Genomic DNA, 16,754 nt, shown 5'->3' with positions numbered 1-16,754 from the left:
AGCCCCACATCGGGTTCTGTGCTGACCGTGTGGAGCCTGCTTGGGATTCTGTCTCCCTCTCTCTGCCCCTCTCCCCCTCAAAACTAAATAAACAAACACTTTAAAAAAAAAAATTGCAACACTTCTGCCAAGTGTCAGCAACTCTTTAAAATCCAGCTGTGAGACAGAAATATAAAAATCAGAAACATACTTGGTACATTTGATGATATGCGAATTTACCCATAGCTCAGCAGGTTGACCTTTTTTTTTTAATAAAAAGGCTTAAAAGATGTGCAACAGCATAAGCAGTACTCACATTGCTCTTAAATATGTCCCTGAACACTAAAAAAGAAAACGACTTCAGTATTTTTTGTGCCAGCCGCTATATAGAAGCATGCAACACAAATGAAGCACAAGACTAAGTGGCCAAGGTTTCACCTATTTTATACTGTTAGCATTTTATCATGGAAAAGTCCAGATATGCTTTGTGTAAAATGAAAACGCCAGGGTGGAGGTGTGAGAATCCCATCAGGACAGGGGAGCTGTTGGGGTCAGAACATGACTCAGTTACAGACGCATATTTTCTTTCTTTTTTTTTTTTTAACGTTTATTTATTTTTGAGACAGAGCATGAACGGGGCAGGGTCAGAGAGAGAGAGAGAGAGAGGGAGACAGAATCTGAAACAGGCTCCAGGCTCTGAGCTGTCAGCACAGAGCCCGACGCGGACCTCGAACTCGCGGACCGTGAGATCATGACCTGAGCCGAAGTCAGACGCTTAACCGACTGAGCCATCTAGGCGCCCCGGAAACACACATTTTCTACGTCAGAGGCATGGAAGGCAGAGTAGGAAAGGCAAGGAGGCTGTTACCTCGGGAGGCCAGAAAGCCAAGGGATTGTCAGACAGGCCCATTTTTCCAGAGGGTAGCTCTTGCGTGGCAGAGAGAGAGTTTTCCTTCTCTATTTATTTCAAAGTGGACAAAGCTAGACCGAGAATTCGCTCATTGATTCCTGCCTGCTTTCCAGATGCCCCTCTCTCCAGGCTTCCCTGCCCCCTTCATTCCTTCTCCACAGCCTCCCCCCGCCTCCCCACCTCACTTGTTTTCCTACCATTATTCTTTTGCTGTAATTTTTCTCTTGGGTTTCCAGCAATTTCTCCTGTAGTTGTCTACATCTGGGTGGTTGGGGACTTGAATGTTCTTTCTGCACGTAAGGCCAAAAGAAAATTGAGTGAAGCTTGGGCTGCGGAGGCTGCCTGACTCAGTACCTCCAGCTGACAGATGACCCCGGGTGGCAATTAAGGTCCTGATTTCCATGAGGGAAGTGTGAGTTTCCTTTTCTGGGCCAGAATGCCAAGTAATGCTACGTGGGCCAAGAACAAACACGTAACTACTTCTAACCGAGTGCTTGAGGAAGCGTGGTCATACTCCTTTCAAGCTTCAGTTTGACTCTTTCTGCTGGGAAGTTACTGGCCGCAGGGCAGTGGTGAGCTCTGGTGTAATTCCTGCCTCTTATTTACTGCGTGACGGTCCGATTGGGCATTGGCTTGAGGAAGGTTTAATGAGCGGCTGTGCTGTGGCGTCAGGCAGAATCCAGAAGTGGTGCCATCTTGTTGTTCATTCCCAGGGCTCTCTTCAGACTCGTCCGCTGTTGGCAGGGAGTCTCTAACCCGTTAGCCGCTTGGGCACCGACCCCAGATCAGTGCTTCTCGCCACTTCTCGCCACTTCCCAGCATTTGCAGAACAGAGAGGTGACGTTCCTAACTTTCTAGACTTCAGGCTGAGTTGGGCAAGGGAGAGGGGCCCAGCAGGACAGCCGAGTCTCCATGTTGTTTCCCGGATGAATCCCTTTGCCTGGGGTGCTCCCTTTCCCTCCTCTCTCCATCAGCACTTCTCATTTGAATTCCCCTCACTTCTCAAGGCACGGCTCAAATGCCACCTCCTCTGGGGGAGGCCGTACCAAGTTTCCCGGCGCTCATTCCCCAACTGAAGTTCGATCCCCTGACCTTTCTACTCGCTCTGTTCATACCACTGGAGAGAGCACTTACTAGCTTTTCATCCCAAGGGTCCACACAGCTCATTGACCCTTCAGCATCGGTCACAGGGCTTGGACAAGTAGATACTCTGAGGATAAAGGAGCAGAGGCAAAATGTATGGGGAAGAAGACAACGCCCCGCCCCCAGCCAACCACCAGGACCCCAGAGCAGTAACGTGATTTTGGATTTGTCCCAGACACGTTTCAGGCCTGGAATAACTGATCCCATCCACCTTGGTGCAACCCACACTCATCTTCTGACTGCAGGCAAGAGAGAGAGGACTCCCCAAGCTTGTAACTGGGAATGGCTTTAAAAGATGGGCTGTGGTGCTTTGAGGTTTTTTTTGCCTTTGATAAGTTTAAATATTAGAGTTGTTAGAATTAAGGGTATTTTTAAGAAATAGGCAACAAGCTGTCCCCTGCACTTTCTCTGGAAGGGTCCCTCTGCTACATGGAGAACATTGGTGGTTTCAGCATCGTGAAGAAAGCGTGAAGGCGGCCTCTAATGTCCAGATACACAGCCAGGCAGGTGTGAGCTCGAGGTTTTCCGGGAAGGCCACATCAGCCCTTCTCTCCCTCAGCAGATCTAAATCTCCTTGCCTCTCCTAACTGTCCCATCAGAAGCCCTGGTGGGGGTATAACAGGCAACCTTTCCAGAAAGCAACTTGGCAGTAAATAATCAGAACTTCAAAAAAAAAAAAAAAAAAAAAAGAAAGAAAGAAAGAAAGAAAAAGAAAAGTCCATATGCTTAGCTCCATAGTCTCCTAGAAATGCATCCCAGGCACATCGTCAGAGATGCAGAGATTGATATACAAGGATGTTCATCACACTATGACAGCACAAATTTAGGAAACACTAAATTTCTAACAGTAGGGCAATGGAATAAAATGATGCCCTCAAAATCCTTCTTTCAAAAAAAAAATACATAATGGTGGGAGATTCCAATCTCCTATGATAGATCTCTCATGGGGAAAATGCTGGAAGGAGGTAGCTCAGATGATCAATAGTGATTAACCTGTTCTTTTTTTATGTTCCTTTGCATTTTCTACATTTGTACAATTACCTACCCTCGACACAGATTGCTTTAATAAAGGGACTTTAAAGATGTGACTCCCACCTGACTCATCCTGGACGTTGTATTTGCGGCCATGCGGAGTCCAGCGGGGGAGTGACTTCCATTTCAGCTCTCAGGCTGGTTGGTGTCACCACGCTGCTACAGGTGGCTTTACTTTCCACTCTTAGTATCACCACCCCCTCCAACCCCAGCTCGTTTAATTTTTCTTCCTTATCAAATCCCCAAGTGATTTCATCCTCTCCTTTATGTAGAGCATCGAGGCCTGCGGGGAACTGAAAGTTAGTTTTTATATCAAGGGCACATGTCACATATTGTATTTATTCGGGTCTGAGTACGGACTATAAAAATAAAATACTGTCGAGGACACAGTGGCCCAGCTTGGCGTCCAGACTTTAGATTTCATGATTTGATCTGGACTGGAATTTGGAGAAGAGCGTCTGAATTGTTCGTTGTGCATTGACTGGTTCTATTCCCTCATCAGGGCAGGTAGCTCCTGATGGTAGAACCTGGCATGGAAATGAGCTGATGCCACCCTTGTCTGCCTGTGCCCCCTTGCTGTCTCCTCCCTGCCTTCCGGCACATGCCAGCCCTGTGTCAGACCACCATAGTTTACTGACCGTTTTCTCCAGATGGAGTGTCCCAATCCTTCCCAACTTGTAAGATTTTTCAAAGACCACCAGCTGGTTGTACTACATAGTAAGTACCTAGCACTTCAGGTATGTGGAATTCTGGGAGAAACATGGACTACTCTGGAATCCGGCATCCCTGGGTTCCCATCCCAAGCCTATCATTTACCTGCTTCACTCACCTTCTCAGTGTCCATTTCATCTAAAACAGGAGTACTGGATAAGACAGGACACCTCAAATACTCAGCATGAGAAGCTCTTCATGTTACTGACCTTCCTTGCCCCCCCCCCTTTTCTTCTTTCCCTTTTTAAAGATGAACTCCTGGGGCGCCTGGGTGGCTCAGTCGGTTAAGCATCCGACTTCGGCTCAGGTCGTGATCTCACGGTTCGTGGGTTCGAGCCCCGCGTCGGGCTCTGTGCTGACAGCTCAGAGCCTGGAGCCTGCTTCTGATTCTGTCTCTCTCTGTCTCTGCCTCTCCCTTACTCACGCTCTGTCTCTCAAATGTAAATAAATGTAAAAAAAAAAAAAAAAAATTCAAAAATCAACTCCCTTTCCTCTTTCCAGAGACCAGAGGATTTAAGCATTTCATTTTCAAGTCGCCTGCCATCATCTATTTTAGTTACTAATATTTCTGAAAGACCAAACTTCTTTTAGACTCTCTGCAATTATATATAAATGTCCGTGAATCTTTTTTAACCTCAAGTGTTAGAAAAGTGAAAGTTCCCATTGCTATCTGTGAATGAACAGATGGGACAAATCTTGAATCTCATTAGAGCTTGCACTAACGTGTGACAGGGTATCCCACTGACACTCGTGAACATTTGAAATCACGGCGACAAAGAGAGAGACGGGTAAGGTAGGTTTTTTAGGTCCTTTGGCCAACCCTGGAAGAGCCACGTGTTTCCAAATGTGCAAGTGGCTTACTCATTTTTCCAAAGTAATAAAGCAAATGTATGGAGTTAGCGGTGTTTTCCTCACAGTCTCACGGCCAGACTCACACCACCATGTTTACATTCAAGCGGGGAACAGACCACAGACCTGCTGAAATCCCCTCCACCCTGGCCTTGTCCTTCTCCTGCCGAACTCTGGATCCGGTCATGTTGGACTGGCTTCTTGTGGCTTTAGCAATTTCGGGTTTGAGACTTCTCACCTAATGAGTTGTAAAAACTCAGGCCTGGATGGAGTATCTAAGCCCTGTTCCTGCTGGGAGTCGCCATGCTGTTTTGCTGGCTAGTCGAAGGTAGTTTTGGTTCCCTCTATTTTCTTGATTTTTGATGATCCATTTTACAAGTTCCCTGTGGAAACAAGGACATGGAATGTTTGAGTCACCCTTCCATCTACAGAAAAGGACCCTAGTAGGTGCTCAGTGAAGGTATCTGTTGAGCTTTATAGTAAATGGGATGTCAGCGAGGGACGGATGCAAATTTCTAGTCTTTGCGAGCCAGGAAACTTCCTACCGTATTGTTACCTAGAAAGCCAGTGGTGCTTTTCTAATGTTTGTAAAAACTTATTTCAAGTACCTTAAAACCGTTGTCCTTCGTGGTTCTGTGGGTTGCCTGGCACCAGCTAGGTGGTTCTTACCTGGGTGCCTCATGCGGTGGCAGAAAGATGCCCGCTCGGGCTGGGATACGCAGCTGGCTCTACTCGCATCCTTCGGCTTGTGCTGGGGTGGCTGGAATAGCAGGAGGCTGGCAGGGGCAATCTACCCATCATCTTAATGGGCCTGATTCTGCCACTGTCACTGCTCTCCCTCTGTCACTGCTGCAGCAGCAGGTTCTCCCCAACATGCCTCTAGAACAGGGAGGGGTTCCCTTGTCCCGCATGGAGGGATTGATGCGGGATGGACAGAAACAAAGGTGCAGACGCCCCAGAACCCGGTGTCCAGGGCAAAGGGTGTTTGTCCTTGTGCTTTGACTCCACGGACAACCGTCAGTCAGGCTCTGAACACAGCCAACTGATTGCTGTTTGGCACCCCTGGGTTCAACTAAGTCAAGCAGGATAATGTGCATTATGGATCTCTAAGAGGGGAATGTAAATAGTAATAATCACTGAACCCATTTTAATGGCAACTCAACTTATTCCAGAATAGTGAACCACGTTCTAACAAATTCACCACTCACAGATGCTTATGGAGCATCTACTATGGGCCAGGCACTGTCCTAGATGCCCATGGAAGAGCAGACCGTCCCTGTACCTGGGAGCTCAGGAAGGGCATCTTATGAGTAAAGGTCAAGACTGCTATGTTGGAATCCGAGTTGGATTTAGGACTAGGCTCAGTGGAATCAGATTCATGTAATACTTTACATGTAATACATGTAATACTTCTGACGACCTGTTCTCCCGTCTTTGTTTCAAGCTCGCTCTTGTGTCCTCCCTTACTCCCAAATCTGGCAGTCGCAGACCTGGGTGTTGAGAACCTATGCTCTAATATCACCTAATCATCTAATTTTTTTAGGCCATTTATTTTTACTTAAATCTTTCATCACTCAATGCCCGTTTTCTCACCATTTAATTGGGATTGAGCAATAGTAAATTAAGTCCGTAGAGTGATTCAAAGCATGGAGTCTTAGAAATCCAGAATGTGCGCGCCAGCTTGAACTTTGGAACTCTTACATTGTTGAGACTTCCGTAACCTATGTTTGGAATGCAGCACATAAATGTTCAGTCTGTCCACGGGTGCTTATTTAACACACACAACTGTGTCACGGCATGATTTGGGGCAAGATTTGGGGCAGAGACCCTGCCTTAATGCAAAGTAGAAAATGGACGAAAATTCCAGGTAAGGTAGGTTATTCCAACCGTCTGGAAGCAAAACACTTAGGTGAGTTTCCGCATCAGGGATTTATATAGATCTTGAACTCTATTGCCCTGGGTCTTCTTTCGAAAGACAGTTTTTTGGTCATCCTGAGGCTATGTTTATATGACTGTTGTTAACGCTCTTCCAAATGGAAAAAATGATCCAGAAAGGAAGTAAAGTTCTAGGCAGAGGAACTCACTGTGCTTCCTTCTACAGTCTTGAATACATAGTCTATGTAAAATTTGTCAGAGTAAATGACCCACTCTGCACGGCCCACGATCACCTCAGGCTGCTGGCACTAGAGCTCAGGCAAAGCCTACCCTGTACACACCTGCCATCCAGGAGATGTCCACTGTAATCCAGACCCACACCGAGGTTTTCCCCAGTCTGACATCTTGGTTGCATCTAATCGGTGACGTTTTGTCTTCTCCACAGAATGTGAATGGCATAAAGTACCACGCTAAGAATGGTCACAGAACACAGATCCGCGTCCGCAAACCATTCAAATGTCGTTGTGGTAAGAGTTACAAGACAGCTCAGGGCCTGCGGCACCACACAATCAATTTCCACCCCCCGGTGTCGGCTGAGATTATCAGGAAGATGCAGCAATAACATGCTGGTCCCCAACTGTGCCAAGAAACCCTCACCAGCAGTTGCTGATTTTGAAAACAGCCACCTTTTTGCAGGGGAAGCATTCAGCAACCCTTTAAAGAATTAAATGCATGCTTTAAAACTTTTCTGTAATTTTGGAATGATGTATCTTTGTAGAGTTAATGATTTTGTACATTTGCACATGTCATCATCATACCCATTTTCATTACTTTGATATAAGGTGCTAAACAGAAAAAGCTCTAGGTTCTTCAGCACATTTCCCCCAAAAGAAAATAAGATTGAGGGCATGTTGCATATTATTAGGTTGTATTGCAGTGATATCAACTGGGGGGAGGAGGGGCTGGCACTGAGATTTTTTTTTTTCCCCCAAGATTGTAATGTGATTGAAGTTTTTCAACACATCAACTCACTATGTTCAAAACCAAAATAATACCTTCATTATCAAACTGGTTACCATGCCTTACATAATGGAGTTAGTATTTGTGAGTAGAAAGACTTTAGGTAATGGAAATATAAATAAGAATGTTTAACATAATATGCTAAAAGTATTTTCATATTTAAATAACATACGTAAAAGGTGTGCTTTCTGTGTTTTATATTATCTTGCAAATCCTTCTGCCCCTTAAAAAGCTGAAAATCTTGCCATCTGACTTACCAATCATTTGTGTTATAAATGGCATTTTTGTACAAAATAGTCTATTCAGTTCACTCATTAATTTCACACACATTCATGGAGTGCCTGCTGGGTGCAAGGGATTCAGTTTATGCCTGTTGATATTTGTGGACCAAGATACCAGTTTAGTGAAATACTTTTCCCTGAAATCTGTTAGAAAACACTTTGAAATACTTAAGTGCAAATTTTTGTGTGTGAAATTTAGTTCTATCTTCATCTTTAGGTGAAGTTTTAAAGCACTTTGTAGTTCTCTATTGCCAACAGATTTAATGTTTTATGTGTTGCCAATTCTTGCAACCACTGCCCTAACAAACCTATGGGTTGCAAATAAGAAAATTACAAGCACGTTTCAAAGAGAACATTTTTGTTAAGATCCCCCCACGCCACCCCCCAACTGCCTCTTCTTCACGCTCATTGTGTTTTTAGACATTTTTTTTTAAGGCACTTTTCCCATCACATTGTAGAGGTCTGTATTCCCATTGGCAACGTCTGTTTAGCTTTATAAAACATTTTGCCGAAACACGAAATTGAGCCTTATTGACAATTAAGTGCTTCTTGTGGCAGGTGGTCAGAGAGTGACTAATATGACCCATTAGAGTGACCTACGTCTGGACCATTCCTGAAGTTTTTCTCACCAACAATACCATCATGCCTTGAGTGTTCTTTTCTCCCAAGTGCTATTCCTTAAACATGCAAGAGTTTACCAACTGCCTCATTATGCAATAAAAATTGCTCTGAGATGGCTAACTGCCCACAAAACTGGTGAAAAGCAAACTCGAACTGCTTACAAAATTAACTTTCCATGTTCCCATTTGATGAAAGTCTTACAGCTGGGAAGCAGGTGTCCCTCCTCAATTCTTCACACAGTCTGAAAGGATGACTGGCCAGATGGGTAAGCTTCTATATTCTTCAGTTGTCGATCTCTCATAATGAGGGATTTTAAAGTATTTCTAAAGACACTGCCCTCGAAAAATTTCCTCAGATCTCTGAAGAGTGGTCTTGGTCCTGAATATACAGTGTTCTAGGTTGAAAAAGGGTGATCCAGACAATGAGAAGCAACTAGTTGGTGCATAAGAAGGCCCTGCTTGGATACTTCATATCTACCTATAATTGACCAAAATTTTTTTAGGCCAGCAATCATTATTTAGCTTTGCTCCTTCTAGTGCAAGAAATGTAGGCTGGATCAGTAGTTCAACAGCTAAACAGTCATAAAATAGTCATTGTGCATGTTAAATTTCTTTCAACTATAAAACAAATTCAATTTCTATTTACTTATTCCTTGTGACAGTATTACTAAACAGGTAAGGATGGGAATATTTTGTTATACCGTGTATAGTGAATGTATCGTACTGTGTCTGTGAAAACTGTGCTTTAAATTATATTTTCATATGTTTTGTTGGGGACAGAGCACATTAAGTTTGAAAGCAACAGAGGTTTGTTTTAGAACTGAAGGCAACTTAATCAAAATTGCTGTCAAGAAAAGCTGCTTATAAATGTAAATGAAATCATTTAAAATAAACTGCCTCTGACCCAAAACAAACAGGGCTCTGTATTTTCAGTAGTGTCCGTTACCACCCTAACATGGGGAGGATACTCGGAGGTTGGCTTGCTCCGTAATGAACGGACGCAGCGTGAGACTACCCCCACTGAACGTGTTTTACCCGCACATCCGCCTCCCGGGAAGGTGAGCCGGGGGCGTCTCGGCTACTGCTGCCTTCTAGTCTGCCACAGCCCGTCTTGCCCTGACAATTCTTTTTCAAGGATTCCAACAACAATACAACTTCGGCTTTCAGAAACCAACACAAGCAACACGATGTGAATGTAGTTCACACACAGCACACCGAAATGCCACCACGCGGATTATAAGGTTAACATCCCAGCTACCTTGCTTAAGCTTATTTTGATAACTACAAAAGAAGCAAAATCACAGTAAATTCTTACCATTCATATTTTAAGAGAAACACTGTTTGGAAACTTAACAGCCCAGACCAAAAAAAAAAAAAAAAAGATGTTAATGATGTTTACACTTAAAAGCTATCGTAAATAAATTTGACAATGAAATTACACATCTCCAAAAATGTGTCCTCTTTAATGTTAATGAGAATACTACATAGAGACACAATGAACGCACTGATTTGCATTTATACATCACATTTTCAATCACTTACTGAAAGTCTTCTTTCAAAATTCTCCTCCATCAGGAAAATGTGGAAAAGTTACGGATACACTTTCTGTGATTTTATGCCACCAACACCACTGTTTAGTAGATCCTTTCTATGAAACAGTTGTTATGAAACAACTGCACTGGTGTATTTGTTCCATTTTCCCATTAGACAGAAATACAACTTCAAGATGGCTTAAAAATAATCACTCAAGTCATTCTAAAATGTTTTGGTCATAAAATTAGCAAAATATGCCTTCTATTCCTAAAGCAAACATTTCAAATATCAAAAAGTATTTGCTATACTGCAAGCATGTGAGCTGATTCTACATGCAGCTCCATTTTTAAAGAAAAGTTAAAAAAAAATCCTTTCATGGGTTAAATTATGGAAGTTTCTGTATTCAAATAATTATTTTGCCACACTTATGATAAATTATTTTTATTACATAATATTTAGTAGTCATGCTCAATCAACAAGGTCAACAGAAACTTGGAAATATTATGCTAAGTCACACACTCCACATATATATTCAGTGTGGTAACATTAAAACAATCCATTTCCTTTATTCATATAGTTCTGCAAACTGGGGAATAAATAAAGATACAAACACAGAAAAAGTTTTCTTAAGCTGTAAGATTAACAGGGGTTACAATTATATTTATTGATAAGCTGAAGATTGACCCTAGTAACACAAAACTCCAAAGCAGCGGTTGTTCAGAAAAGTGTGGTAGAGGGTACGTGGAAGGGATACCTTGTGGTCTCCATAGTAGTCTATTGGAGGTGATTTTTTTAAATTGTTAAACTATATTGCTAACTCATAATAAAAAGTAACTAGTCAAAATTTAAAACATTCTGATCAAAATGGGTCTGCACGTGCCTTTCAAAGCCCTGCTGGTCATAGTCAGGAGGGAACTGCTCGCTGCACATTGGGCACACCTTCCAGTGACTTTCAACATGTTCTTCAAATTTGCTCTGATCATAGTTGGGAGGGAACATTAATTCACAGAGGGGACACTTCTTGTGAACATCAAAGCTTGAAGAAAAAGAAAAATGAAAGAATTACTATTTCCAAAAAGTAAAATTTCTGAACAGCAATAATCTTCAGGATAGATGTTATATTTATCTACGTAAGCCGATATTTCACACTAAACTTACCTTGAAAGTCTTCACTTACTCCAGAAACCTCTGCTTCTAAACAATTGACATGTAATAAACCACTGTTAAAGCCTCTCAATGGAGTTTTACAATTAGACTGACAAAAACTTTTCCATTAAAAGCCCCAAAATGCAATCACATTATGTAAAATGAAGCTTAGTGACAAGAATTCCTCAATTTTTAACAGAAAATGCCTTCTGTAAAACTATAAAGATTAACAGAACTTACAATGTGCCTACAGTATTCATTCAGTTTGACCACTACGAGTATTCATGAGCATTGCTTCTTAAAGGATTGCATGCATCCGAATCACCAGGAAGGCATGTTAAAACACATACTCCTTGGGGCGCCTGGGTGGCGCAGTTGGTTAAGCGTCCGACTTCAGCCAGGTCACGATCTCGCGGTCCGTGAGTTCGAGCCCCGCGTCGGGCTCTGGGCTGATGGCTCAGAGCCTGGAGCCTGTTTCCGATTCTGTGTCTCCCTCTCTCTCTGCCCCTCCCCCGTTCATGCTCTGTCTCTCTCTGTCCCAAAAATAAATAAACGTTGAAAAAAAAAATTAAAAAAAAAAAAAAAAAAAAAAAAAAACACATACTCCTGGGACCCACACCAAGAGTTTGGGGTTGAGAAGGTCCAGGTACAGCCCCGATCATATACATTTCTAACAAGTTTCTAGGGACCATACTTTGAGAACCACTCATCTACATAATCCAAGCTCTACACAAGGAAAAGAAAAATTACCTGGAATCAAAGCAGAAGCCCGTTCCATGCCCACGTAAATGCTCACTTGGAGGATCGGGAGCAGTGGGCACATGTTCATCTTCCTAGGCAAAACATAATTTTGCAACTTTTGAGAAGAGAGAAACTGCATGCTCTTTAATTCAAGCACAATACAAAGGAATTAAGATTATACTTTTTAAAATTTTACTTCCGTTACCAATTAGTTTTCACATAAAGGTTTAAAAGTCAATTTTAAAAGCATTCACCATGGGGCGCCTGGGTAGCTCAGTCGGTTAAGCATCCAACTTCAGCTTAGGTCATGATCTCACAACTTAGGTCATGATCTCACAGTTTGTGGGTTCGAGCCCTGCGTCGGGCTCTGTGCTGACAGCGTGGAGCCCATTCAGATTCTGTGTCTCCCTCTCTCTCTACCCCTCGCCCGTGCCTGGCCCCCCACCCCCCAAAAAAATAAACAATAAAAGCATTCAGTGTGGACTAAGTCTTCGTGAAATAAAAGCAGTATTTAGTGGAAGAATGTACCACACCTGTATATAAAGTACGGATCCATAAACTTTAAACCTATTACGTGTAGGTAACCTTTTGACTTTTTATTGTTCCGTACACTAGACTAGATCACCACTTTCATAAAAATTTTAAGATTGCATTGTTTCCTATTATTCAATGAATTTGTAACCTACATCCCATCACATGATACACAGAAATTATCAAGGAAAACTAGTAAAATACGACTTTGCATGTGTATGTTCTTGGGGGCACACACACAGGCAAATCAAACTGGAAAACTATGATAAAGCAAAGAATGTACCAAACTACAGGCCTCATAACTCTGTTGTGAAAGAAGGAAATTCAGTATTAAGTGTCTGACAGATTGCCAAGGAAAATTGCCAAAAACCTGTAAATCTGGGTTTGAATCAAAGCAAATGCTGGCTTGGATTTCCATGTGGTCACTTTTTAAAGATCTGTATGAGCTACATCAACAGCCAAATACAGACTCACGTCACATCAAAAGCCAACCACATCGCCATAAAGTGCCCATGTGCTTTCTTCCTCTGAGCAGCTGTTGACTGCTCTCATGTCATGAACAATACGTAAACAGGTATACCAGGCACTGATGAAAGTCCTTATATTGCTGGGTAGTTATGCTTGTTCCAGAGCCACTACAAATGGGCTAAGCAATCGAGTCTGTCATGGGAAAAGGTACCAACAAAGTGTATACAGTGTGAAATTCTGAGGAAACAAAAGACAAACTGAGTTCTTTTATCAGAAGTGGGAGGTAGGAGAGGTTACCTGGCTATTACTCTGATTATTGCTTCCTAAACAGTCCAAGAAAGGGTAAGGGAGATTTTTTTTTTTTTTAATTTTTTTTTTTTCAACGTTTATTTCTTTTTGGGACAGAGAGAGACAGAGCATGAACGGGGGAGGGGCAGAGAGAGAGGGAGACACAGAATCGGAAACAGGCTCCAGGCTCCGAGCCGTCAGCCCAGAGCCCGACGCGGGGCTCGAACTCACGGACCGCGAGATCGTGACCTGGCTGAAGTCGGACGCTTAACCGACTGCACCACCCAGGCGCCCCAATTTTTTTTTTTTCATATTCATCACATGAGAAAATATTTTTGTTTACATATGATTCCCTGTTAAATACTACACTATGTACATATTTTTTCAGTGTGGTAACATTAAGATAATCCCTGTTTCCTTTATTCATAGTTTTCAAACTAGGAAATAGATACCAACACAGAAAAACAAGTTTTAATCTTCAGTAAGCTTAACAGGTTACATTTACTGATAAGCTGAAGATCGACCTTGACCCAAACTCAAAGTAGCTCTTGGTCAGAAAAGTGTGGTAGAGGGTGCATGGAAGTGATACTTTGTGGTCTCCATAGTGGCCTATTTGAGGTGATTTTTTCTTTAACTGCTAAACTGTATTACTAACTCACAATAAAAAGGAGTCAAAATTTAAAACATTCTGATCATAATGAGTCTGCACATGCTTTTCAATCCCCTGGTGGTCACAGTCAAGAGGAAACTGCTCACTGCACAAAAACAAAATAGATATAACCTAATGAGGGACTGAGAAATTGGGGAATATACTTCAAGAATATTAAGTCTTCAAGTAACTAAAATCTAGACAGCTTTTAAATCTGTAGGTACAGTAAAATGATACAGTAGTTGAATCTGCTAACCCTAGTATTTAGGACAACAAATTTTAATTCTGTGCCACATTAGCTGCCAGATTTAGGGCTTCCAGCAGCAATATTTGAACAATGAATCTGCTTAAAGAAGTACATATAAAATGATAATGAACACAATTTTCCCAATTATCTTGGAAAAAAGCATAAAACCTCATATTTTCAAATACTATCTAAGAAAATAATGGAAAAGAAAAAAGGAAAGGTCTTGAAGCTCCACTATCAAAATTCTTGATGACAGATACTTATAATAAAACTCAACTTTCTAAGGATCAAAAATATAATGGAACCAAAAATCTCATAACCTTTTTTCCCTGTTTTGGAATAACTTAGAGCCTATACCAATTTACTGCTCCCATGAACCAGCTAACAACAGAGTCTGTTGCTCAAGTGCTAGACTTAGACCAACCTAATCTGACACGTTAAACATCAGGTAGAAGGGTGCGAAGCAACGCGTACTTTTTCTTACCTTTATACTTTCTAAAGCCATATGTAATTTGGCAATGATAACCCTATTATTCTGTATCTTCTAACCACCTATTACCTAATAAAAGGGGAAAGGGATTCAAGAGTAGAATTCTGATGTTATAATGAGACATAAGAGCTCATGAACTAAGAAAAATCACCTACTCAGTAATTCAAAACCAGAAAATAGGTTGTAAGTTCTCTGAGTAGCCAATTCATACCAAGTCTTATGATCCTGACATGGAAAATGACATTTTCACTCACAAATGCATTTATTCTATTTTACTCATCAAGCCTGGTTAATTAGTTTCCAAAACCATACTAGATTAAATATAACAAATTAGTTTGGGAAGTAAGGCTATTCAGGCAGGCCCACTGTCAACAACAAAAAAATGGCTACCAGTAAAAAGAAAAGCAGACAACTCAAAACATCCAATAACATTTCAGTAGTGGATCACACAGCTTTAGTAACAGAACATGAACACACTGTTTAATGTTGATGTTTCAATTAACAAACTTGAATCATCAAGGTGAGATTAGGTATTCTTTAGGAAGGCAGAGAATCACGTATTTGAGAAAGATTCCTTCCCCAAGCTGCTAAAATAATCAACAGTTTAGTACTGAAAGTTGTCAATGCAAAAACAATTTGTGAATAGGCATTAAAATACCAGCACCTAGTCTGTTACCTAAACTGCCAAAATAATCTCGTAAGCAAATTTTATTGGGAATACCAAACTGAGAGATATTTATGAAAAACTGCAAATAATTAAAAACTAACATTTTTCACAGCATTTTAATCTCCAGAAGCATCTAAACCACTTTACATTGTTCATCTGCCTTTAGACTCACCATGACAATACTATTTCTGTAACAAAACAAAGCAAACAAGCTACAGTAAACTGAAGCTCCATATGAAACTCAAAATCTTCTCATGAGATTCCCAACTCAAAATCTAGCCTATAAAAAAATTCTTAGTGGGGGGGGCGCCTGGGTGGCGCAGTCGGTTGGGCATCCGACTTCAGCCAGGTCACAATCTCGCGGTCCGTGAGTTCGAGCCCCGCGTCAGGCTCTGGGCTGATGGCTCAGAGCCTGGAGCCTGTTTCCAATTCTGTGTCTCCCTCTCTCTCTGCCCCTCCCCCGTTCATGCTCTGTCTCTCTCTGTCCCAAAAAATAAAAAAAATTAAAAAAAAAAAAAATTCTTAGTGGGGACACCTGGGTAGCTCAGTTGGCTAAGCATGCAACTCTTGATTTCAGCTCAGGTCATGATCTCACAATTATGAGACCGAGCCCCATGCCAGGCTCTGAAGAGCAAGGAGTCTGCTTGGGATTCTCTCTCTGCCCCTTCCCCATGCTCTCTCTCAAAATAAACATACATTAAAAACAATAAATAATAAAAAAAAATTCTTGGGGCACCTAGCTGGCTCGATTGGCATACAATTCTTGATTGTGGGGTCGAGAGTTTGAGCCCCGTGTTGGATGTACAGATTACTAAAACACAAAAAGTAACTCAAAACATAGAATAAAATAAAAACAGTATAATTCTTTGTTTTCTTATTAAAGTACATAACCAGCTTGAATGTCTGAAATAGTATTAAGAGGGGTTAATCTCTTGGACAATAAAAGAGGACAATCATAATAAAATAAGATTAATCATACTAAATTCAAAATGCAATCATACTAAATTCAAAATTCAAATGCAAAATGATTACAAAAATAAAATTACCCTTTGATACAGCAATTCCATTTCTGGGTATACATGTACAAGAACTGGAAGGAGGAACTCAGATTTGTACACCTATGGTCATAGCAACATTATTTACATTAGCCAAAAAGTGACAACAACCCAAATGTCTTATCAATGGATAAATGGATAAACAAAATGGAATATTATTTAGCCTCAAAAAGGAAATTCTGACACATCACAAAATGGATACATCTTGAAGATATTATGCTAAGTGAAAAAGCCAGTAATAAAAAAAACAAATTCTACATGATTCTACTTATATGAGGGATCAATAGTCAAATTCATAGAGACAACAATCCAACGAGAAGACATAAAAATGCGCCCAATATAGGAGCACCCAAATACATAAAACTGTTCATAACAAACATAAAGGAACTAACTAATCAGTAATGGAATAACAGTAGAAGACCTTAACACCTCACTTACCTCAATGGACAGATTATCCAAACAGAAAATTAACAGTGGCTTTGAACGCCACACTGGACCAGATAGATTTAACATATATAA

The 16,754-nt window shown here is 41.3% G+C and overlaps 2 protein-coding genes across 4 annotated transcripts in view; one reads left to right on the top strand and one right to left on the bottom strand.

Moving 5' to 3' along the window:
* The window catches only part of JAZF1 (JAZF zinc finger 1), a 347,639-nt gene extending 338,305 nt beyond the window's left edge, over positions 1–9,334 (top strand). For both annotated transcript variants that reach the window (XM_045495170.1, XM_045495171.1), the window contains exon 5: positions 6,945–9,334. In XM_045495170.1, coding sequence (XP_045351126.1) covers positions 6,945–7,121 — 177 coding nt within the window. In that variant the 3' untranslated portion in view covers positions 7,122–9,334. The remainder of the gene's footprint in view (positions 1–6,944) is intronic.
* A 530-nt stretch (positions 9,335–9,864) lies between these two features.
* The window catches only part of TAX1BP1 (Tax1 binding protein 1), a 97,172-nt gene continuing 90,282 nt past the window's right edge, over positions 9,865–16,754 (bottom strand). For both annotated transcript variants that reach the window (XM_045495168.1, XM_045495169.1), the window contains exons 17-18: positions 11,850–11,932; positions 9,865–10,989 (exon numbers count right to left, since the gene is read on the bottom strand). In XM_045495168.1, coding sequence (XP_045351124.1) covers positions 10,788–10,989; positions 11,850–11,932 — 285 coding nt within the window. In that variant the 3' untranslated portion in view covers positions 9,865–10,787. The remainder of the gene's footprint in view (positions 10,990–11,849; positions 11,933–16,754) is intronic.

This window comes from Leopardus geoffroyi, chromosome A2, assembly GCF_018350155.1.
Source record: "Leopardus geoffroyi isolate Oge1 chromosome A2, O.geoffroyi_Oge1_pat1.0, whole genome shotgun sequence".
Lineage (NCBI taxonomy): Eukaryota > Metazoa > Chordata > Mammalia > Carnivora > Felidae > Leopardus > Leopardus geoffroyi.
Note: the sequence above shows the minus strand (reverse complement) of the source record. Positions and strands in the feature narration are given on the sequence as shown.